Source organism: Thunnus thynnus, chromosome 5 (genome assembly GCF_963924715.1).
Source record: "Thunnus thynnus chromosome 5, fThuThy2.1, whole genome shotgun sequence".
Lineage (NCBI taxonomy): Eukaryota > Metazoa > Chordata > Actinopteri > Scombriformes > Scombridae > Thunnus > Thunnus thynnus.
The window spans coordinates 12,364,340-12,385,168 of NC_089521.1; the positions used below are offsets into that span (position 1 = coordinate 12,364,340).

At 40.1% G+C, this 20,829-nt stretch overlaps 1 protein-coding gene across 9 annotated transcripts in view; it reads left to right on the forward strand.

Moving 5' to 3' along the window:
• Window positions 1–1,313: 1,313 nt before the first annotated feature.
• Window positions 1,314–20,829, forward strand: part of b4galnt4a (beta-1,4-N-acetyl-galactosaminyl transferase 4a) — a 148,505-nt gene continuing 128,989 nt past the window's right edge. Inside the window, exons 1-6 of one of the 9 annotated variants that reach the window (XM_067589301.1) lie at window positions 2,408–2,497; window positions 3,835–3,885; window positions 4,014–4,061; window positions 5,736–5,787; window positions 10,840–10,919; window positions 13,829–14,123. In XM_067589301.1, coding sequence (XP_067445402.1) covers window positions 13,982–14,123 — 142 coding nt within the window. In that variant the 5' untranslated portion in view covers window positions 2,408–2,497; window positions 3,835–3,885; window positions 4,014–4,061; ... (1 more) ...; window positions 10,840–10,919; window positions 13,829–13,981. The other 8 variants (XM_067589306.1, XM_067589304.1, XM_067589302.1 and 5 more) reach the window with 8 other exon arrangements.

The window sequence follows — 20,829 nt, forward strand, 5'->3', positions numbered from 1 at the left end:
CCCTGAAAAATGTCCAGGGGATAAAGGGAGTGACACATATAAAAGTGAGCCTAGGAGAATGAAAGAAAGGGAAATGGATGTAACCAAAATAAAGACTTTATTTGTAACAACAAAATAACTATAGCAGTAACTCAAAGTGAGGGGGTGGGAGGGGGCAGTACACCTATAACAGAGACAATAGTAACAGTTAACCCAAGTGAAGTCAAAGTTCAAAAACAATCTTCACCCTCCCTTCATAAAGGAGTAAACCAAAACCTACTGATCCTGGTACATAACCGCTTGAGGATTAAGAGGGTTTGCAACCACCAAGGTTTGCACACAGACTGCCAAAATGGCCCAAGGGCCCGGTCTGCACTGTTCTCTAGGGCCCAATCCCAATATCCACACTCATGGACTCACGGACTTTGAGGTGTGTCCCCACAAAATCCGTGAGGGTTTAGGGCTGTCCCACTATCAAATCATCAAGTGCATGAGGGCTCTCTGCCAGACATTTTGAGTCCTTCATGCATACTTTCTGTAAGTCCCAATAAAAAGTCCCAAACCCACAATCATACTTAACATGTTTTGGTGCCATCAAGCTAACATGATATGTTGCAAAGTGCTGTCCAATTCCTATTTAAACCTTCTCAAGCCCTTGCAGCCTCTTGCACCCAATCACCTACCAGGTGACGTCAATTAAGTCCATGAGGGTTCAGGGCTTAGGGCTTAGGGGGGACAGTGGGATTGAGCCTAGGTCTTTATCCAGACCCTGATGAGTGAGTGAACACCAGTGTCCTTAATCACTCACTGTAGCTGCAAGGAGGGGGAAGGGCAGTACCTGAGGAGAGGCACAAAAGAGAAAAACAAAACACACATACACGACACTAAGGCTGTAATAATAACAAAATGAAGCTAAACACAAGCACATTGCATGTGACAGCAATGCTACAATGCTAACAAATGTTAAACTGGCTAAACAAACAAATGAAAAGTATGGAAAGAAATACAAAGTGTAATGGTGACAATGACATGATGTGGTCCACTCACTTTTTCATAGCCTCTAAAAACTATTCAAATAAAACAATCCTAGAACTACTTTTCTCCTCTGGTCTTAAGATTTTATCTATCCAATACTGAAATAGTCAAAACCTTTCCAAATAGTCAAAGTTTTTTTAACCAGGAAAATTTAAGCTAATTAGTTTGGTTTTGGATATAAATAGCTTGACTGAACCAGTAAATATTGAATTGTGTTACTATTGAAAATTGTTTGTACGGTAAGTCCTTCATATATTTTTAGTGAACTTATAACTATAATCATTTATCTTTCCTTCTAGGCTCAACTGGAACATGAGTACTGAGGTTCCTTGAGCTTCAAAGAAATCTCGGTATGATGTAGTATGCTGAAATAGTATGTGCTTGAATGTTTAATTTTATTAACCATGCACTCAAGGGTTCCCCCAGCGCTACTACTCCTGCCAAATCTGAAGTTGCTACTGGCCTTTGACTCAATCAACTTAAAGATTAATCAACTAAACCACACTTAAAGAGCCTGGCAAGATGCCGCCAGACCTGTGGAGGGCTGTCAGCAGTGTTAGTTTATGTGTTCTTTTTAAACTTAGGTTTGAGACTTAATTACAGCAGTCTTGATTGTCATAGAAATTGTACCGTTGTCCAAGAGCCTCTGGACAAAGACTGTCAGTTTTCAGCAAAAGCTGAGGGAAAACATTTTGGAAATGGCAATGAAGTTTTGATTACCAGGCTTCCTCAGTCCAGCCTCTCAGGCAAGGCAAGTAGAGCCAGAGGCAAGCAACAAACTGACGCTGGCGCCATCATACTGTCTGTCTGTCTGCTGCTTTCGGGAGACATTCACCAGTGTCCTGGACCAAACAACTCACAGGTGAGATACGGGATCGATGTCAGTCTGGGTTTTTACAGTCCTAACTGTGAGGAGGTGGTGAGAGCTAATGCTAAAGCAGTTGCTTGTGATTTTTGTGATATATTTGTTGACATAAAATGTGGAAATATCACATCAAAAACCTATGATCTGGCTGTGAGGAGTGACTAACATTCCCCTGGTGTGCAATGGATGCTGCTTGAAGGAATGTGTCCCGCGAATGTGTTTGATGGTGCCCTGGAGGAACCTGTCGCTCTGATGAGGGTTTGTTTGATACTTGGAAAGATCCTGATGTTTTATTCATTTGGAGAGGACTTCACTTTATTCATATAAATGCAAGGAGCTTTTTGCCTAAGCTTGAGGAGATCAAGCTGTTTGTAGTTACTTCTAAAACTGCTGTGATTGCAGTATCCGAGACATGGCTTCATAGCTCCGTTCAAGACGCAGAAATTGAGCTCACCAGTTATTCTGTCTACTAGCGTGATCACAACAGAAATGGAGGTGGGGTATGCTTGTTTGCAAGGAGTGATCTAACATTCAATACGCAAGCCAACTTCCAGGTGGCCTGTTTGGAAACGGCGTGAATTGAACTGCTACTTCTCAAGACTAAACCCATTATTATTGGTGAGTGTTACAGACCTCCTAAGCAAACCGACTTTTATGAGCTTTTAGAGATGTCTTGTATTAAGAATAATGTATGCATGGAGTAGGAATGTATTACATTGGGTGAATTTAATACAAACTTGTTATTGCCTCCTAGTAAGAGTTGTTTAGTTAAATCATTTTCAAACATCTGTAAGGTGTTTGGTTTGCAACAACTTATTACTGAACCTACTACAATATGTGTAGATAGCCAGTCCATATTGGACTTGATATTGGCCTAAGAGTGTAAAAAGTTCCCCAAATCTGGCGTCCTTGATATTGCTTTAAGTGATCATGAAATAATTTTTTGCACTTGTAAGATATCTAAATTACAGATAAATATTGGAAATCACCACTCTGTTAAGTGTGCTAACAACTCAAGTTCCTGTGTCGCAGAACAAGGCTTTTTGACTTTTCTGTTAAGAAACTTCTCGTGTCATCATTGATACAGTTTCATTTCAATTATGCATGTTCTGCTTGGTACAGTGGTTTGACAGCTAAACTTAGTAACATACTGCAGGTGATGCAAAATAATAGTATTCGGTATTTATTAAATGCATCCCCTTGAACTCATGTCGGTAGTGATGAATTCAGAAGGGTAGGACTGCTGCCAGTACAGCTCAGAGTAGAACAACAGAAGCTGCATCATATGTACAATATTATCAATGGGTATGCTCCTCAATACTTGTGTTCTCAGAAAACAATGGTCCATACTCAGCATAACTGTAATACCAAGACCAGTGTGTGTTTATGTAAAGTGCCTCAAGTGAATAATGTTGCCAGAAGTTCCTTTTATTACACTGGTGCCGTGTTCCCGAACAGCCTTCTGCTACACATCCAGTTTTTAAGTATGAGAGGGGCTTGTAGAAGTCAGGTTAGGACTTTTAAATCTGCAATGACATCGTTACTGTAGCTGTTCTTGTTTTTCGATGTGGGAGTTATTACTTTTTATTTCTTAAATTGCGATGAAGTGTTTTTAGACTTCAGGATTGTATTGTTTATTTTTATGTTGAATGTCTTGTGTTTCTTTGTGTTTCTTTATCTTTTAACATCACAGGACCATGTTGGAAATAAGTGTGCTCACTTTAACATTTTATCACATGGATTTTAGTTTTTTTGTGTCTGATAATACATAAATTGAAGCAATCAATCAATCAATCAATCAATCAATCAATCAATCAATCAATCAATCATTCAATCAATCAATCAATCAATCAATCAGTGTAGCTCTACTTCAAACCCTGTCCGTATGTTTTTACTTAGCTGTTATTTTATAAACTAATCAAAAGTTCATATTCATGTATTTTGTGCACATCTAGGACTAAAGAGTACTAAACCATCTGACTCACCAGAAAGCAGTTATTGTATTTGTGAGTCAGATAGTTACATTTTGTATTTAAAAAGTCACTTAAGCATTTCATTGTGAAGTTCTTCTTAACTGGAATAATTAGGAGTTAGAACTTATTATCACATATTTTTTGTTAATCTGTTCCCGCAGGATCAAATTTACTACTGAGTGACACTGCCCTTTCTACAGCTATTTGAGGTATGTTTTAAATGACATTTTCTCTGTATCAGGAGTAGTATATTTTTATTGAATTATTCACGAATATCTAGACTCAATGCTTTTTATACTGAGCTATTGCCAGACTGAAAATCTGTCTGAACCCTGTTCTGACCAAAAGTAGTCTGTATTAGTGTGGGCATGTTGCTTCAGGTAGTGTAAAGGAATACTCCAGTGAAAACCTATGTTTTGGTATCAAAGTAAGTTTGAAAGCTAGCTTGGAAATGTTTGTAACTTGCTCGTTATGGATTATATATAAACCTAATGGATTTTTCTGTCACAATGGATGTCAGTGGTTATCCAATTTCCATAGAAACTTTGAAAAGCATGATCCACTTCTGAATTGTCCATCCATATGCTCAGTATGTTTCCTATAAACTTACAATCGGTGAGGGACATTCCTTTTATTTCTTTATTTTTTTTTCTTGTATTTGTTGTTATTAAGGCACTTTTTTGAGACTCTGAAAGTAATTGTGCTGCTAATGGAAATATATGGTTACTTTTTTCATAAACATAACAGTGCTGGTAGTAAGGGCGAGTATAAGTGTTGTCATTCAGCTTTAGGGGCGATCTGTTAACTAGAAGTGTTTGGGGTTCTTTAATAATTGTTGCCTCTAAAATAAATCAGGCCAGTACAGTTTAGTTTTCACTTCTCATTTTAGTGGTACTACTCATGTGAGATTAGGGCTGCAACTAACAATTGTTTTTTCAGTATCGATTGGTCTGCTGATTATTTTCTTTAAATAATTCTTTGATCGCAATTTCTAAAGCCCAAAGTAATGTTCTCAGTCCAACAATGTAAACCCCCAAGTATTTAATTTACTATCATAAATAAGCAGCAAATCAACAATTGAGAAGCTGTAACTAGGGAATGTTTGAAATTATTGCCTAAAGGTAACTGAAAACAATCAATTCATAATCAAAATAGTTGCTGATTCATTTTCCTACAGTCAACTTATCATTTCAGCTCTCTGTTATCAGCCTGATGTTGGAATTGTGTGTCAGTGTGAAATACTTGGTTGTTCCTGTGGAAAAATACTGTAGTTTCTACAAGAGATGTTTCAAACTCTGATAATGATTGTTATTGCCTGTGAAAAGGCAAAACACAGTGTTTGAAGGAAGAGTGGATCTGTAAGTTTAAGAAACAGAGGGACCACCTGCAGTTTGTATTGCAGTGAATAAGAGCTGGACAGTGTTCTCCCTATCAATTAAGGTTTAGATCTCAAAAACTATAACTCCTATGAGAGAGAGGAGGCTTGTGGCAGCATTTTGAGGTATGATATGTGCTTGGAGAGTTAAAACTGTGGGAGTGAGATGTTTTTAGAATTTTTTTTCACCCATAGACTGCCATTATAAATTTTAATATTTTAAAAATTTACATTAAATCAATTTATTCTAGAAAAAATAAAACAGCACACATCATGGAAACATGCTCAACATGTTATAATCAAACCGTGTTTCTAGCTATAAGTGTGTGGAACTAGTTAGGCACTGAAGAAATGTGATGGAATAAAAATAATAAAGAGAACAAAGAACAAAGTGTGACTGCTGCAGTTGCAGAGAAGACTGTTTTAACAGGACTAAAAATAGTAAAATAATCATTTTTATCCTTGTATTATCCAGACAACTTTCGCTTACTCATGATGTTTTTTGCAGAATCCACACCCACCTCAGTGAATCCTTGGTTGGTGGATACATGAACACCCTTGTGAGTACATTTTCCGTTGTTCAAGTTAGACTTATGATTTTGTTTTTTGAGTAACCTTATGAAAGATGTTTCATGTTTTATTGTCTGTTTGGTAAAACCTGATTACCTGAAAAAATCCTGATTAAGAACGACCAAGTAAATGACAAACCAGGAAATAATTTCTAATTAATGAATTACAACCAAGTAGTTCCTGGGTAACTTAGACTCAAGAATTATATATCAATGACTTTCTGTCTCTTTTGTCATGAACCGGTCTTGATTAACTCTGAATGGATATATTACACTACATATACTGTCAATTGTATATTTATTGAGTACCTCAGCTAAAATTTATGTAGTCTAATACAATGCAAAAAAATCCTATCTTCATGAAGGTTATAATGTTCAGTCTGTGTTGAAAGTGTTTTAGAGAGCATGTTTAAGGTCATTTTGGAGGCTGTAGTTTGTGGTGCCATTGAATTACATTGTGTTTTAGTGAGAGGTGTTCTTAATATGTTGTCCACATTTATTGTCCACATTTATATCAAGTATGGCAAACTTAGGCTGTACATTGACCCTCAAGAAAAGTGGTGCATTCCTCTGAGCTGTTACAAGGAAATCCTTGTTACCTCATGAATTAACAAATCATTACTTATCACTTTTGGATCCTTTCAAGTAATGTGGAGCATCATCCTACCAAACTGACATATAGCTTCCAGATTTTAACTACAAATCTGCTATTGACGCATTAGTTTACATTTACATGAACATTCATATCCAAGTGTCATATTAATAGCCCAATATCAGATGTTAGCCAGCCATTGATAAACTAATAGCATAGGTCAATCACTTACAATTGCTTACTTTCACCAACTTCATTAGGATTTGTTTCAGCATTTCCACTTTGAGGCAATGTCTGCTGCTCATATTTAGAAACAAGATTAATTCAACACAACTACACTACCTAAAAAAACAAACTTCTTCAGGAGGAGCAGTCACAGGGAAGATAATTCCCACACCCCTGTACAGTACCTGTTGACTGATTGGGCTGTCCCTGGCTTTTATGATCTCCCATAATGTCAAAATTGGGATTTAGCAAATATTCCTTGTTTAATGGGCTTGAAACAAGCTCATCATTGGAGCTGGGTAATGCATGAATGTTTTATTGCCAGTCTGGACTACTTGTCATGGATACCCTCTTTGAGGTGGCAGCAGGGAGCACTTAAGTGTGATTGTTTGCTTTGAGAGAGAGGGAGAGAGAGAGAGAGAGAGATAGATAAAAAGAGAAGAAAAAGAGATAGACGTAGAGAGCCCCACTGGCATTACTTCCCCCTAATCCTCTTTGTGCTACACCTGGCTGGCATACTAATGATGGAGAAATGACCTAGATTTTTCTCTTAGCACATTCATACTCACAGCATAAAACATACAGTAATGGATGAGTTGTTTTTGGTTTTTTTGTGTGTGAATCTGACTACTGTTTTTCCGTCACTGTTAAATCTTAGAAAGAGGCCAAGCATGGATATTCAGTCGTGATGAAAGACAGACTCTAACGCTACAACAGTCACTTTGGTCTCAGTTGTTTGAGCTTCTTCAGTGGCTTCATGATAAATACAAACTTTGCTTTGAGGGGTAAGACAGATGATTGTCAACAAAAATCATAGCTGTATGATGTCTTTTGATATCCTACACTTTCTTGTGACAGTATCCTTGGAACAAACAGTTTATTACTAAGACAAAAAGCAAGCTATTTTTACTGTTATTGTTTAGACACTTCACCTGTTCAGATGGAAATGTAGCTTACTGTGTACTGCAATAACAATGCTAACAAGATCTTTAAGGAATGACAAATTCCAGTAGCTGCAGATCTCAGGGCAAAGGTCAAGGTCGACTAGTGAGTGCGTTTGGACGTTTTACCTCTAACTTTGTGAAGACGCAGGCAGGGAAAACACTGCAGAATGCTGTATAATATGACAGTAGCTGTAGCCGTGTGATGTTTAACGCTCCGTCTGAACTGCAAATCTCTGGAGACATCTAATTTTCAAATCTGTCCAACTGTATTTGGAGGAAACAGCTGCAGATGAGTGCATGTGTCTGTCCATGGTGTGTGGGTGTGGGATGCTGGGCGGGGGCAGAGTGTAGAAACTATTAAAGTCAACTTTGCAAAATTTGTATTAATAATCCAGAGAAATATTCTAATTATGTCCAAGGAAATAGATTTTCCCATTTTGACTTTTGCCATAAGTATAGAATCCTCTCCTCTCCCCTGATCTGTGCTCCCCTCAATTTATCGTTCTTCATCTCCACATCTCTTCCCCTCACTTCTCCCCATCTCCTGTTTCCCTCTTTACTCATCTGTAAACATGGATGAATGTTATTTCCCCAGAAGGAAATCCAATAGGGCACAGCGGAGCAGAAAGAAATACCACTCCGCACCTGTTTAGGGAGGAGGAAGCTCCAGCACAGAGGGCAGCTAGAACTGATCCGGTGAGATGCAGGAGGCAAAACCCCTTAATCCCTGTGACATTTTTGCTCAGACCTCTCATCAAAGCCTGTGAGCTGCTGTGCTGCCCGGGAAAAAGGAAGGTTGGAGGAGAGCGAGGAAGGATGTTTGTGAGAGATTGAGGGAGATGAAGGCTAGTGGACAGACAGAAGGCAGACACGGATAGACAAAGACGGACGAACAGATGTTGGATTAGTGAAAAGAGAGAAATTTTAGAACCTGCGGGTCTTGAATCGGATGAATTGTTGATGAAAGATGTGGCAGCTCTGATAAAGTTTCTCCTCTCTTGCTTGTCTGCATCACGTCTTCTCGTTTCAAAATGCAAACACCATCACACTCTGAGATTATGCTCTCTGCATGCTGATTCCCTAGTGACGCCTCACCCCTCGGCTGTGCTCAGTGGCATCATAACGTCAGTGCCACACTTTGACACCTGTCACAGCCAGCTGGGCATTTACTCCTCCCTGTGGGCTTGGTCTCTGTAACACCCCAGGAGACAGCAGCTCCTTTACTTGTATCTGTCTCCACCTTTGAACATCCTCTCTGTCCATATCATACCACTGCACACCGCCTCCTCCTGGATTCATACAAGCATGTAATTCCCTGGAGGGGGGACCTAGGTGCCAAATGTTTCTGCAGGCATAAAAAAGAGGGGAGGCAGAGAGGGAAAATGGCATGAGTTAACTTTTAAAGTGAAAGAGACATGTCCCTGAATGTGAACAAGTTTCAGATGATACAAAGGCTTTCTCTTAGCCAATTTACACCTTTTTCTTGGGCTGTACACAAATACAGTGCAGTGTGAGAAACTTTGTCTACCTTTTTTGAGTTAAAAGTGCGCACGTCCTTTGCATGTATTGGATTCTTGCCTGTCCTTGGATGAAAGAGAAATAACGGGAACAGACAGACAGAATATCAGGTACACTGAGTAGGAAAGAGACTTGTTTCTGTCGGACTGAAGACAAAAACAAGTCAGATGATCAAACATACAGAGCGATAGAATCAGGACCTCAAAAGGCCCATGATAATGTCCTGCAGCCGAGAGAGAGGAGAAAAAAAAGTACATGAAACTATTTGATTACACACATTGGATGACTTTCAAACCCAGAGTGTGTGATGAAATACCATCGGTTTATCCTGCAACAGCACATGCAAGGTGAATGCCGTGAAGTTTTTGCTTCAGCGTAAATGATGTTTGACTGAGGTCATTCACTGAGTACTCATTTCAATACGGCCCAGATGAATACCTAAGCATTTCATTTACGCTCACTGTTTGCTCTGAAGATTACATTATTAATCCACAGAGAGAGGATTATGGTTTGTGTTCAGACTGATTCAGAAGGCACAGCTGGGACAAACTAAATTGAGGTCGTATTCTTATAGTTCAGGTTTCGTGTCCTTTGATCCTTTATCTAGATTCATAACGGCATCACTAGCTTACCATAGCAGTAGCTGGATGATTGGACATGTATTAAACTGAGGATAAACCACATGTTTGATACATTTTTCTGAACCTAAAGTGAAGGATATATTAGAAGAAATACTTGTTTTTCTAGGTTAATGTAAAATACCCCTTTAAGTTCACTCAGACATCCTGTTAGTGTTTTTCCTCTTTTGGCTCAGACCCACAGGTGTTTCCATTTAATATGCCTAATTAGACCTCCTGTCAGGACTGTGCGACTGTGTGCAGAATGACTGACATCTCCACCAGTCTCTTGTTAAGCTTGATGCCAACTGTCAGGATGGGGCAATTTATATCAGACCATTTATTATATCTATACTTATCTCTACATATAGTTTTTGCACTTAGTAAACAAGAAAGTAACACAAACCATTTTATATTAATAGAAAGTGATAGAATAGTTACACTCTCAAATGTCAATAGAATCATTGATGGCTCTGTTGTATTTAGATGTCAGTTTCAGGGTTCAGGAATTGCACTTGCTCACTTATTGGGAAACATAAACCGAACAGAGCAATCATTGACAATATCGGTTCCACCTGTGCGTTTCCTGTTATGAGTAGTTGAAATGTTTGCTGTGAAAATTGCTTATAGATCAGATCTGTAGCTTAAACGTGAATGCATTCTGGCAATAAGCCAAAAGTACAGTTATTTCTCTACATGTAGTTTGTCACCTTACATTCAACGATAACCAACTTGGCTTCAACAAGGACAGTATAGACTGTTGCTTCTCTTAATGTGATTATTGCTCTTTTCTCTTTGGCCAGAAGGCGGCAGCCAAGCATCTATCCTGAGTGCATCTGTCTTCAGGGTGCCACCACCAACAGCTCACACAGGCTACATCATGTGTAATTACTTTGCAGCGAGCAGTCTAATGCGGTGGTTCTCAAACTTTTTCACATCAAGGACCCCTAAACTCACGCAAATTAGACCACAGACCACCTTCTGATAAGATTTTGTCCCAGGGTCAAAATCTTTTTGAGAGTTTTGCTTTGAGAGGTTTTATTACAGATAGTGTATGAAACCCATGACCAAAACAGTCATACAGTCTGTGATTGTGTTACTTATGGGTGGAATTACAGTGAAAGTGAATTATTCTCCTTTTTTCTAGGGACTCCCTGGAACCCCCTCAAGGATCCCTGTGTGTCCCCGGACTCCACTTTGAGAACCAATGGTCTAATGAACTGTGAAGTCAGTAGGAATTATTATTATTTCAGCCTCAAAATTAAAATAATAAAATAGAAAAATAATGTAGTGGCCTCCTTTTTAAATAGCAGACTGTAGATGAATTATTCAAACAATATATGGATTTTCCCCTATCTGACACATAGTGAGTATGAGACGAATGACGACACATTACGTTTTTATGTAGGCATTTATTCCCTTATTCCCTAGACTAAATGCCTACATTAAGACGTGGTGTGTTGTCATTCGTCTCACCGGGGCGAAAGTAACACGGCGATTTTCCATGAGCCCATACAATTCTGATTTGCCTAACTACGTCAGCACGTACAGCACGTAACACTTACCAGAACCGTGAAAGATCGCGTGGATACGTCATACTTTCGTGGAGTTTTAGCATGGATATATCATAAGAGCCTTTATAATACATCCATGAGTTTTACCCGAAAAGTTGCTTTCGATCACTTTAAGTAAATTCACTCAAGAATGACAAGTTGTTTTTATTGATTCACGCGTCATAGTCATGATCATTTGACAGATTATCTTAAAGTTTGCCATGTCAGCGTTTCTCAGTGTGATTGTAAAAAGTGTTTCTTTCGTCACTCTACAGTAACAACGAGCTTAAAATAAATTATTTTGAACTATAAATCACTTAATATGATTCAAAGCTGGAATTTGAGGAAATGCAATGTGTAAATGGGATGAAAAAAATCCAACTGCGCATCATTTTTTGTTTGGCCCTATGTTCTAAAAATTCAATTGGAATATATTTTTTTATTAAGATAAAGGACATAATATGTTTGCAATTACATATTAACAAGGACATTGTCAGACATTTTAAATAAAAACAAGAACAATATAAACAATTAGTTTATACCGTTGCGTTATTTTTCACCCACCCGATTGACTGGGTCGAAAGTAATAATGCGCAATTTCCGTTTAAAGTCAAATTATACTGAAGTGGTTCCACATTTGTAGAAAACAGCACCTGGTATCGACAGAACACACATGTGAGCTGTTGATCACAACGAAAATTAGTTTCTGTCTGTAACATATTTTAAAATGACGTTTATCATAAACTTTCGACCTGGTTCTCTCTTATCATCATTTTCAAAAGGGACGCAAAAATCCAATTTCAGTGATTTAAAGTTCTAATGTTCAGAAGGCTACTGTGATTAATGTGCAGTTTTTTGAGAAAAAATAATAAAGAAAAATACCATATTTTAAGAAGTAACTGTTTATATGGTCGCCTTACATCGTCACACTATTTCTGTGTACTGTTGTGTGTCAAGTGTCAGAGTTGTCTCATTACCCGTAAAAAAAAGACATTATTGTTCAGGGGGCTACTTGCCTTGATTTAAGGGGAGAAGGACTAAAGTGGGGAGCTTAACAAGTTTCAGGCTTTACATTCAGCTATTGGATGATAGATCATATTAGTACCAAGCCAACGGTGAGGGCAAACGTTGTCGTCCCGCCTTCTCTGAACCCTTTGCAGGGCTGTGATTGGATGATGAAGTCGTCACTCCCCACCCTCCAAGGGTTAGGTTGCTCTGCACCGTTAAGATGCTCAATTGATGGGCGTACTGAGCTGTGCAGTGAAACGAGATACCCTTACGTGTTTCATTGTAGCAAAACAAAACCATGTTCTGTCCTGGTTATATCACAGCTTGTTGCTGGTTTTTCCGCGACACCTTCCCCGGAGCTCAGCTGTTTTTCCTCCCTGCGCGCGGTGACAAGCGGGTTGGACGGTGCTATTGCGGCGTTTTAATGGGAAAAAAGCTCATGACAGAATAACAACACGGGGCATTGTATCGCTGCTTGCACCGTATATCACTGTTTATTAGTTTAATCCGGATGTGGTTCTTTTCTTTTGATCTTTGTCGCACGCACGGTGGACTCGGACAACGCAGCTACTTTGGGAGAATTGGGTAAAATGCACCTGCCGTGAGATAACGGAGCAGTCGGAGCACATGGACATCTCTTCCCTGGATCTCAAACCGGACAGTCAGATCTGAGTATTTCTATCAAACCTCTTTTCTCATGGAGCATCCACAGTTTTTAATCTACATCGGGTTAATATTTACTCGTCGCGGCGGCGCTTCAAACCAACCCGAGTATGAGGATGACAGCTGATCGCCCCTCCTCTCCTGGAGACTTCAATAAAAACGCGCTCCATCTGAATCCGCTGCCTTCAACTGGAAGCCAGAGTCTCAGTTTCAGATGTGTTTAACAATAGATGGAGCGCAGAGGGATGTGACATTTAGTTGATTGCCATCTTAACCTTTCCCTCGATCAGGTTACCTCTCCGTTAAAGATCTCACCGGCATTAGCTGATGCCATTTTCCCACTGTAGGCCCTTTAATTTCATTTGTACTCATTTGGAAAGATTAAAATCATCCATCTGTTCTGCAGGAAACTGTTTTTTTCCTGCACAGAAGCGCAGCTGTGTGGAGATGCTCTGTCCAATCACCTCTCCATATGGAAACTAAATTTCTCCTCTTACTCTTTGATACTTTGCGTTAAGCCCATGGCCGGGGATGATCCTTGAGTAGCCGATAGAATAATCAGCGTCGCGGTGTCAGCAAAGGCTTGAGCTACAGGGGATTTGTGTAGATTATCGCCGGACTGCTATTTTGTTCCCCTGGTCACACTCTGAACTGAACTTAGCGGCTTTTGATCTGCAGCCTTTTCCCTGCTGCTCCAGCCGACTGGAAACTCCAGCAGGGAAGCCTGTTTCAAAGCCACGCTGTTCACAGGGAAAAGGGGGAACCGGGTTGCGCTCATAAGCAATGACCGCCACAGAGTTGTTTGGACCCAGATCTGAGGATACGAGCAATTTGGCACCGCTGTCACCCCGTGGATCCAGAGGCATGACACGCGCTTTACGGCTGTAGTTAATACTCCCTGTTTACACGCAGGCTGCCTGGGATGCCGTCGCTGTGACCGGGAGAGCGAGCCCGTCAGTAGAGCCGAGGACAGCCAGGGACACCGAACAGCAGCGCCCGAACGACCTCTTCCCGGACCCGTTCTGACTTTCTACCGTGCGGCTACCGGAGGATGTTTGAGCCAGGATGCTGCGCTTCCCCGTGAAGAAGATCCGGAAGCAGTTCAAGCTCCTGCTGCTGCTGGTACTGCTCACCTCCGCCGTGTGGTTCACCTACCTGCACATAAACCAGGGCAAGACCATCAAACTCCACTTCAACTACGGAAAAGGTAGGATTTCCTGAGGAAAAAAAAAATGTCTATTCATCTTATGTATTACACTTTCGAGTTTTCCTAAAGTGTGTTTTACCCTGATGGATATGAGCTACCAGCCCTTACAGACATTTAAAAGGACATTAAAAGCCACTTTATGAACACTGTAGTGATACCTCAGGAGATAGTATCATAAACTAGAGATCACCATCGTCACCCTGGAGTACAATGAGCTCCTACAGGAATATTATAGAAATATTAAAGTGACTTCACAGTAGATATTAATGTCATAAAGCATGATACGGCCACTCACAGTACAGGCATAATAACAGATTATATGTCCTATAAGGAAAAATCTTACGTGTCGGGTACTATAACTTATGATGAAGTACTACAGACACATAGTCCCTTATAAATATTACAGTAATAAAATAGTTGAGTGGATTTATGACAAATGTGTCCCTTGAACCGGTGCCCTACTGACTTTTCCATACCGATCGTTCTCCCTTGGGTAGTGTGATGGGTAGGACCAGATATGCCACAAGAAGTTACACAGAGAGGAAGCGTGTCTCATAAATTAACAATAGTTTCCTTCTCCAAGCTAAGTAAAGAGCACCGCGGTCTCAAGCCAGGCCGAAAGCCAGGCCACTGCCTTCAACATAAATAATCAAAGGGCTTTTCATGACGGTGGCTTCAGAGGTCACAGGCATGCCAGTCAGACTTGGAAAAAATATTAGAGGCTGGGCAGACCTCCACCTGCTGCTGTTATGCTTCTTATAACTAAGGCTTGATTGCGTTCATCCACTGCGTCTGGTTGTAACAGTGGATGATGTTGAGTATTGTACAGAAATGACACTTAATTAAAAAAAAAAAAAATCCTGATATTAGGTGTTGGATGATGTAATGTACCACCACCTACTACAGATTTAACATGGAATGATGGTATACTATATCTCCCGCAGCTGTCCGTGTAAAGTGATACCCAATGATTATGATGCCCTTGAAGAGTGTACACCGTGTACACACACACACACACACACACCACACACACACACACACACACACCACACACACACCACACACACACACACACACGATGCACTGACACAGGGCTCATTTCATTGTCTCTGATCTCAGCCGCGGGGTTTTCCCAGCGACAGACTAGATTTAGTTTTCTGATGGTGACAGTCCTGAATCATACTGAGGGCTGAAGTGTCACTCTGGCTTGTCGCATTTAGTATCTGCAGCTAAGCGAGTTGTGAGTTTGTATCAGGATTCAGGGTAGAAACTGTACACATTCAAGAAAGGAAAGAGCAAAGTCATTATGTTAACGATACCATGAGGATTTTGTATGAACTTGCAGGCTCATATATATACATGTACAGGACCTGCAAAAACCTAAAGGCCACCAATATCATGCAAAGCAACACAATATCCCTGCAATGAATTCCATATTTATGATGCATATATTATTCTTCTCTGTATTTACAGTATATGGCAGGCCAGTCTTACAGTGTTTCAAGAAAAGTACACAAAAAACGTACATTATAAGCTTCATACAGGCCGAATTTATTGCAGGGCTATTGTGTTGCACTACACTATATTGTACAGGTATCCACACCCTGTGCTCACGAATACAGACACTGTATTTGATGTAATAAATGGTCACGCTCAGTCCTCCTGTACAAGCAGATTTACTCAGCCTTACTCAGTGATTTTGCTGTCAGCATGTGAGGCTGCTGATTTTGTGTGAACTTGCGTAAGAGTACGGAAAATCCCTTTCATTCTCTGAAATCACAGAACCTAACACGTATCGATATATTTTCGATATTACTGTGTTCCTCATTTTTAAGGCTAGTAGTCTGCTTCTGTGACTCGTCTGCTGCAGCCGTCTGGTGAGGAAGGAAGCTGTTATGCTGTGCTCTGCTGGTCTGTGTGTCTAATTGACTGTCTTCCATTTAGCAGGCATCTGAGCAGGTCAACTCACTTAACCTCATATGAATAACATGTCCCCTCTCGCACCAAGGGTTTCTAAGTGAGATGTAGCCATTACTGGAAATGGGGCACTATGATTTGTGTAAATATTCATATCAGGCTGGCAGTATTCTCTCCACACAGGAATCTTCATTGATTCTTAGCACTGAGGTGGGGCAGGTAGAACTAATGTAATTTCATTTCTGGCCAGAGTCCTCTCTTATTTGAATATGAAATGACAATTTGTCAAGTTTTTATTCTGTCCCTATTTTGGAGGAAATTAGATTTTTATCAGCCAAATCCTCTCCTGGAGCAAGCACAAGCTAGTACCTCATTCACTAGATAATGTCTTCTTGGCATATGACCAGCAGACCTATGAGAAATATAAACATCTTGGCATAAAGTGTCCCGTTGAGGCTGCATCTTTCTAGTTGTGAATAATGACTGAGAAGCGTGTCGGAGACAGTTTGCAGCGGTTGATTTTATACACAGTCTGTCAAGCGTTTCAGACTTCAGTCTACTCACCTCTGTGTGCTCATGTGTTGGTTGACTGGGTCAACATAATGAGGCAGCAGAGGCCTAAACTTTGAGAGGAGGCCTTCATAATGGTACCTTGTGGAGTTTTCATGGCAAACAAACACAGTTTTGTTATTCCAAAACACACTGAGTGTATTCTTAAAACCTACCAAACCTGTGATATAAATATTTTACCTCATGAAACATTTGCTGTCTTTGGAATGCCCTGAAACCTGCTTTTTTGCATCAGCTGGTGGTCATCTTCTACTCTTATTGGCGCATTGCTACCTTTTTTTGGTGCATTACTCCACCATCTGTTACCGCCCTCTGAAGTTAGTAGTAGTGTTGTGTGTGCTTGTATGCATGGTGGTAGAACATCAGACACAAAAATATGGGGATCAGGTCATGGTATGGTAGTGGTTGAACTCTGTGGACTGGCTTACGATGAACCTGAGTGTGGTAGTTGTACAATCCAAAACTGGCATGTGTACCCTAAGTGGACACGTGTTTCTCCTATAACAAAAATAACACACTGATTCCTCTTCTGGCCGAAAGCAAACGTGGGTGTATTAATCCTTGTTGCCTATACAAAGTAAACTGTCTTATTAAAAAATCTAATAGATAAACACAGCCTTGTATCCAGATATTCCACAACATGGTTGGAAAACTGTGAGGCTCCAGTCTCGTCACATGAGCTAGAAAACTATATTCCTGTGCCTGTGTCTATCCACGGCAAATTCACCGATCCCATCATAAAGAGACATGAACATATTTCTCTCAATGAGTTTACTACTAATAACACACATGCAAAATGGTTAACACTGCTAATAATTCTACTTGTACAGATTAATGTGCATTATACATGAGATATAGTAATTTTAAACAAATTTAAGGAAATATAAATATGTAAGTACGGTGAGTGTAAAATATGAATCTGGCTCCTACAGTAGTGAAAGAACAGCACTCTCAGCAGGTGTTCATGGCCTTGAGCAAGGTTCAAATAGCAATCTTTGTGTTATTATCTGGCCAATGACATGTCATACATCCAAATGTAAATAAACTATTACTGAACAATACTAAGCCAGTCTGTGTTTTACCCTGGTGAAATAACAGAAACGGTATGATTAACATTAGTTAATACTTTGTTCAAGTACTTTGACTCACAGATGCGTTCATTAATATTGCACTGTGGTTGATGGGAAAGGAAATCAATCCCACAGAAGTGTCATCAGGTCATTTTTATTCAGAATTGTCACACTAAGCCAGCCACAGCCGTATTGAAATGGGCCATCATTTTCTGCAACTAAATTATTCAGTACAGGATGGAGCTGTGTGATAGACTGATGATAGAATGGTGATGGGCAGTCCACTCACCTTTTTGTGATTTTATAGAAAGTAGAGATGGAGATGAGAGAAGATCCAATCTCAGACTGGTGATGGCACATGTGAATAGTAGCTGAAGAAGTGAGGAATCTTAAAACTTGACTATTGGGGTGCAGAATGGAGATTCTTCCAAAACTCTAAAAAGGTGAAGTTACTTCCCACATAATGAAACATCTATGCTTGAAGAGCAAACCGTAGCTCAGAAGGCTACTCTTAACGTCACATTTTGCAACGTACAAATACCAGCTGCAATGCTACTATTTGCTTTGTGGATGAATGTGTGTATCATTTACATAGCCTGCGTGTCACTCCTCAAAGAACTATAATTACAGCACAACGAGCAATTCTAACAGGAGTTTGTGAATGTGTGGGTGTTTCTAAGGGCATTTATTTCTATTTTCTTAAAAGCCAAGGTAGCTGTTGTAACTATGATGATGGGGAAAGCTAAAAAGGTATAATTAAATAGTTTTCAGATTGTGCACAGGCCAGACTGGCCTTATTTAATCAGAATTTCAATGAGGAAGCATGTTGGCAGGCAGCACTGTGGTGCATATTAGATGAGTGCCACATTTATGCGGCCACCCAGTTGTACAACAGCCCCCCTGTTTTCTAGCATCAACAGGTCCACTGAGGAGGAGGAGGCTGGCTACTGCATACAGGCCTCTATTGATCAACTATGATTACACATGTGGAGGTACACACATATGCATACATGCACCCACCCCCACACAAACACATAAATGCGTTGCCTGTAAATTGGAAAATAGCACATAATATACAGGTATTCTTTATATCATCACTTCTCTGAGGAGATAAGGAGGAAGTCGAAGAGGGGAAGTCTCAGGGGCCTTGACAGATTGGCTGCTTGGTTGCCCATGGAGACAACATATGGGAAATGAATGTGCGGCGTTGGGCTGGTGGGATGTTTCAGTGCTTATTTTATCATGACTAAAGCACGTATAGATTTTGAGGAAGCATGAATACGTCAAATGTCCAACAAGAGACTAAAAATAAAACACAACTTGCGGATACAGTGTCACTGAATTGTTTTGATGTCTCTTGACAGAAAAGTAGAAACTGACTTAACAAACCACATGCACACATTCACATCAAAACACTTGGATATTGTTGCAGTTCAATATCAAGTTGGATTTGCTTGTTGTAGTATCTCAGCAGCAGCACCCTCAGGCTGACTCGCTGTCATGGTAACCATGCCCTCCGATGTCACCTTTCCTAATTTTAGCTCTTGTGGTTCTCACGGTCGGTCAGCTTTACCTCTGCCAGAACCACTCTGCCGGTAAAATGGTAAGTGACACCACCCTGGCGTGTGTAAGCGCTTAAACACATACACAACACTTTTTCATGTTATTATTTATTCATGCAACAATGAATATCGTCAATTACCTTTTCAGATTTGTGAATAATGCAGCTGCTTGGTATCCACTTGCACCTTTGATGAATCAGAACAGTTGTAAATGGAAGAAAAGACAACCTTCATGCTCAGTAAAAAGAAATTTCCATGGCGGTCATGTTGTATATCTTAGGGGTGTTTCTGATGGAGTTGATTCTAGCAATTTTTATAGGAACACTGAGTCCAGTGTGGGTGCAGTCTGCAAGTCTGCATCAACAAAATGCTTTGGGCATGTTAAACCGGGGACAAGTGTGAACCCAGCTGGGCAGTGCGGCTTTTAAAGATTGCTTCCATTTAAGAATGCAAGGCCTTTATATCACTGTGGAAGAGCTCAGTTAATCAGATGGAAATGGAAAAAAAGCTTTTCATTAGAAGAAATTCTGAAAGGAGTGAATTATAAAATTGTAGCTGTACTAATGTGGTGATTTATATTCTTTTAGAGCCTTAGTGTTTTGCTGGCTTAACAGTAATATTTCTGATTCTGTACAAGCATATAATTCCATTTCCAGATGGAAGTTATTGCTGCAGAAACCTGAATGTTTTCAGTGCTGTGATCATAAAATATAATCTGTGCATCTGGCTTTCCTATCATTGAGAAATGATTTGATATAACAATATCCAATAAAGAGAAACAGCATTACATATGAAAGTCATTTCATTTGAAGCAACTATATCTTAGAGGTCTTATTTCATTTAAAGGGTAGTCTTATAAAAGCGTACACATGTGGCAGTCAGTCCATTGTTAGGTTGTGTCTGGAAAGCTGGGATGGGAGCTGTCACAGGATCAACAATGAATCTGCCCCACAGCTTATCTGACCAACCCAGTAAATCTTTCTCTCTGGGTAATTCCACAGTGAGGATGAAGGATGTCCCTGTAACAACTCACACTGCATTCTCAATAAGCCTAGATGCTGTAGGACCTGCCTGTTGGAGGTGGAGACAACAGAAGGATTGAGGTCGTAGATATTCTCGCTTTTAACTTTGCGTCTGTGTGCGCATGATGGCTGCCTCAGGTATCCACTGTCCGTTTGGAGCGTTGGTTGTGGACGTTCTCAGAAATTAATGCTAGGTTGGGGCAGTGAAGGGTTAATACGGGGATGTGACAGGGTCAGGGGTCAGTAGGCAGGTCATCAGCAACGACAATGGCGTAAAGTTTTGAAGACAAGTTAGTAGAACAAGTCTGCAATAACCTGCATCTGTATGATGTGTTATTGCCGCTACACAATAACAAATATTGTCAGAAGTCTCTGCTTGTCAGTGTTCATTGTTTACATCATGCAAATCCAGAAGTTCTATTTATACCTTTAGTCCTCTGGTGTTCCCTCTAGTGGAATCCTCCAGTAACATACAAAGTACATAGGCAAGTATGTGACGCAGCCAGTTGTCTACGGGAACACGTGGCTAAAAAGTAGGTATATCTCCAGCCTAAGAAGGGGAAAT